The sequence below is a fragment of the Neopelma chrysocephalum genome, unplaced genomic scaffold (assembly GCF_003984885.1).
Source record: "Neopelma chrysocephalum unplaced genomic scaffold, ASM398488v2 Primary Assembly neopelma1_366, whole genome shotgun sequence".
Classification (NCBI taxonomy): domain Eukaryota; kingdom Metazoa; phylum Chordata; class Aves; order Passeriformes; family Pipridae; genus Neopelma; species Neopelma chrysocephalum.
The window spans coordinates 69,986-70,930 of NW_020898030.1; the positions used below are offsets into that span (position 1 = coordinate 69,986).

General features: G+C 65.2%; 1 protein-coding gene across 1 annotated transcript in view; it reads left to right on the forward strand.

Moving 5' to 3' along the window:
- STRIP1 (striatin interacting protein 1) overlaps positions 1-945 on the forward strand; it is a 24,075-nt gene that overhangs the window by 8,756 nt on the left and 14,374 nt on the right. Inside the window, exons 10-11 of the mRNA XM_027706255.1 lie at positions 56-273; positions 518-583. Coding sequence (XP_027562056.1) covers positions 56-273; positions 518-583 — 284 coding nt within the window. The remainder of the gene's footprint in view (positions 1-55; positions 274-517; positions 584-945) is intronic.

The following is a 945-nucleotide window of genomic DNA, read 5'->3' on the forward strand; positions in this document are numbered from 1 at the left end:
TGGATGCTCTGCCCTTGGAGCAGGCACATTCCCTGGATGCTCTGCCCCCCCACAGGCCCTCATCAAGCAGGACAACCTGGACGCCTTCAACGAGCGCGATCCCTACAAAGCCGACGACTCCCGGGAGGAGGAGGAGGAGAACGACGACGACAACAGCCTGGAGGGGGAGACCTTCCCCCTGGAGAGGGATGAAGTGATGCCCCCCCCCACCCAGCACCCCCCCAGCGAGCGCATCACCTGCCCCAAGGGGCTGCCCTGGGCCCCCAAGGTCCGGTGAGTGCGGGGGGAGCCGGGCAGGGCTGGAACGGGGGCGGGAAAAGAGGCTGAACGTTGGGAATCTCAGCAGGGATGGAGGAAGGGGTTGGGGGCTGGGTGGTCACTTGGGTGGCTGTTTTTTGGGGGGTGGGCTGGGCATCATGCCCTTGTCAGGCCTTGTCAGGCTTTTCCCTGGAGCCGGAGCTGTGACATTCCAAGGGGGACTGGAAGATGTGACTCTTCCCGTCCCTCTTGGCTGCAGGGAGAAGGACATTGAGATGTTCCTGGAGTCCAGCAGGAGCAAATTCATCGGATACACCTTGGGCAGGTGGGGCCAGGGCCAGCCGGGGGGGGGCAGTTTGGGGGGCTGGAAGAGAGGGCAGTTCTGGGGCTGCTCTTGTCTCCATGTGGCAGCAGAAAAGTCCTGGGCTTGCTGGCTCATGAGTCCCTTTCCCACCCCTTGGGGGTCCCTATCTCACCCCTGGGGGTCCCTGCCCCACCCCTAGGGTGTCCCTTCTCCACCCCTGGGGGTCCCTTTCCCACCCCTGGGGGTCTCTGCCTCACCCCTGGGGATCCCTTCCCCACTCCTGGGGGTCCCTGTTCTACCCCAGAGGTCCCTGTCCCACCCCTGGGGGTCCCTTCTCCACCCCTGGGGGGTCCTTTCCCCACCCCTGGGGAGTCCCTTCCCCA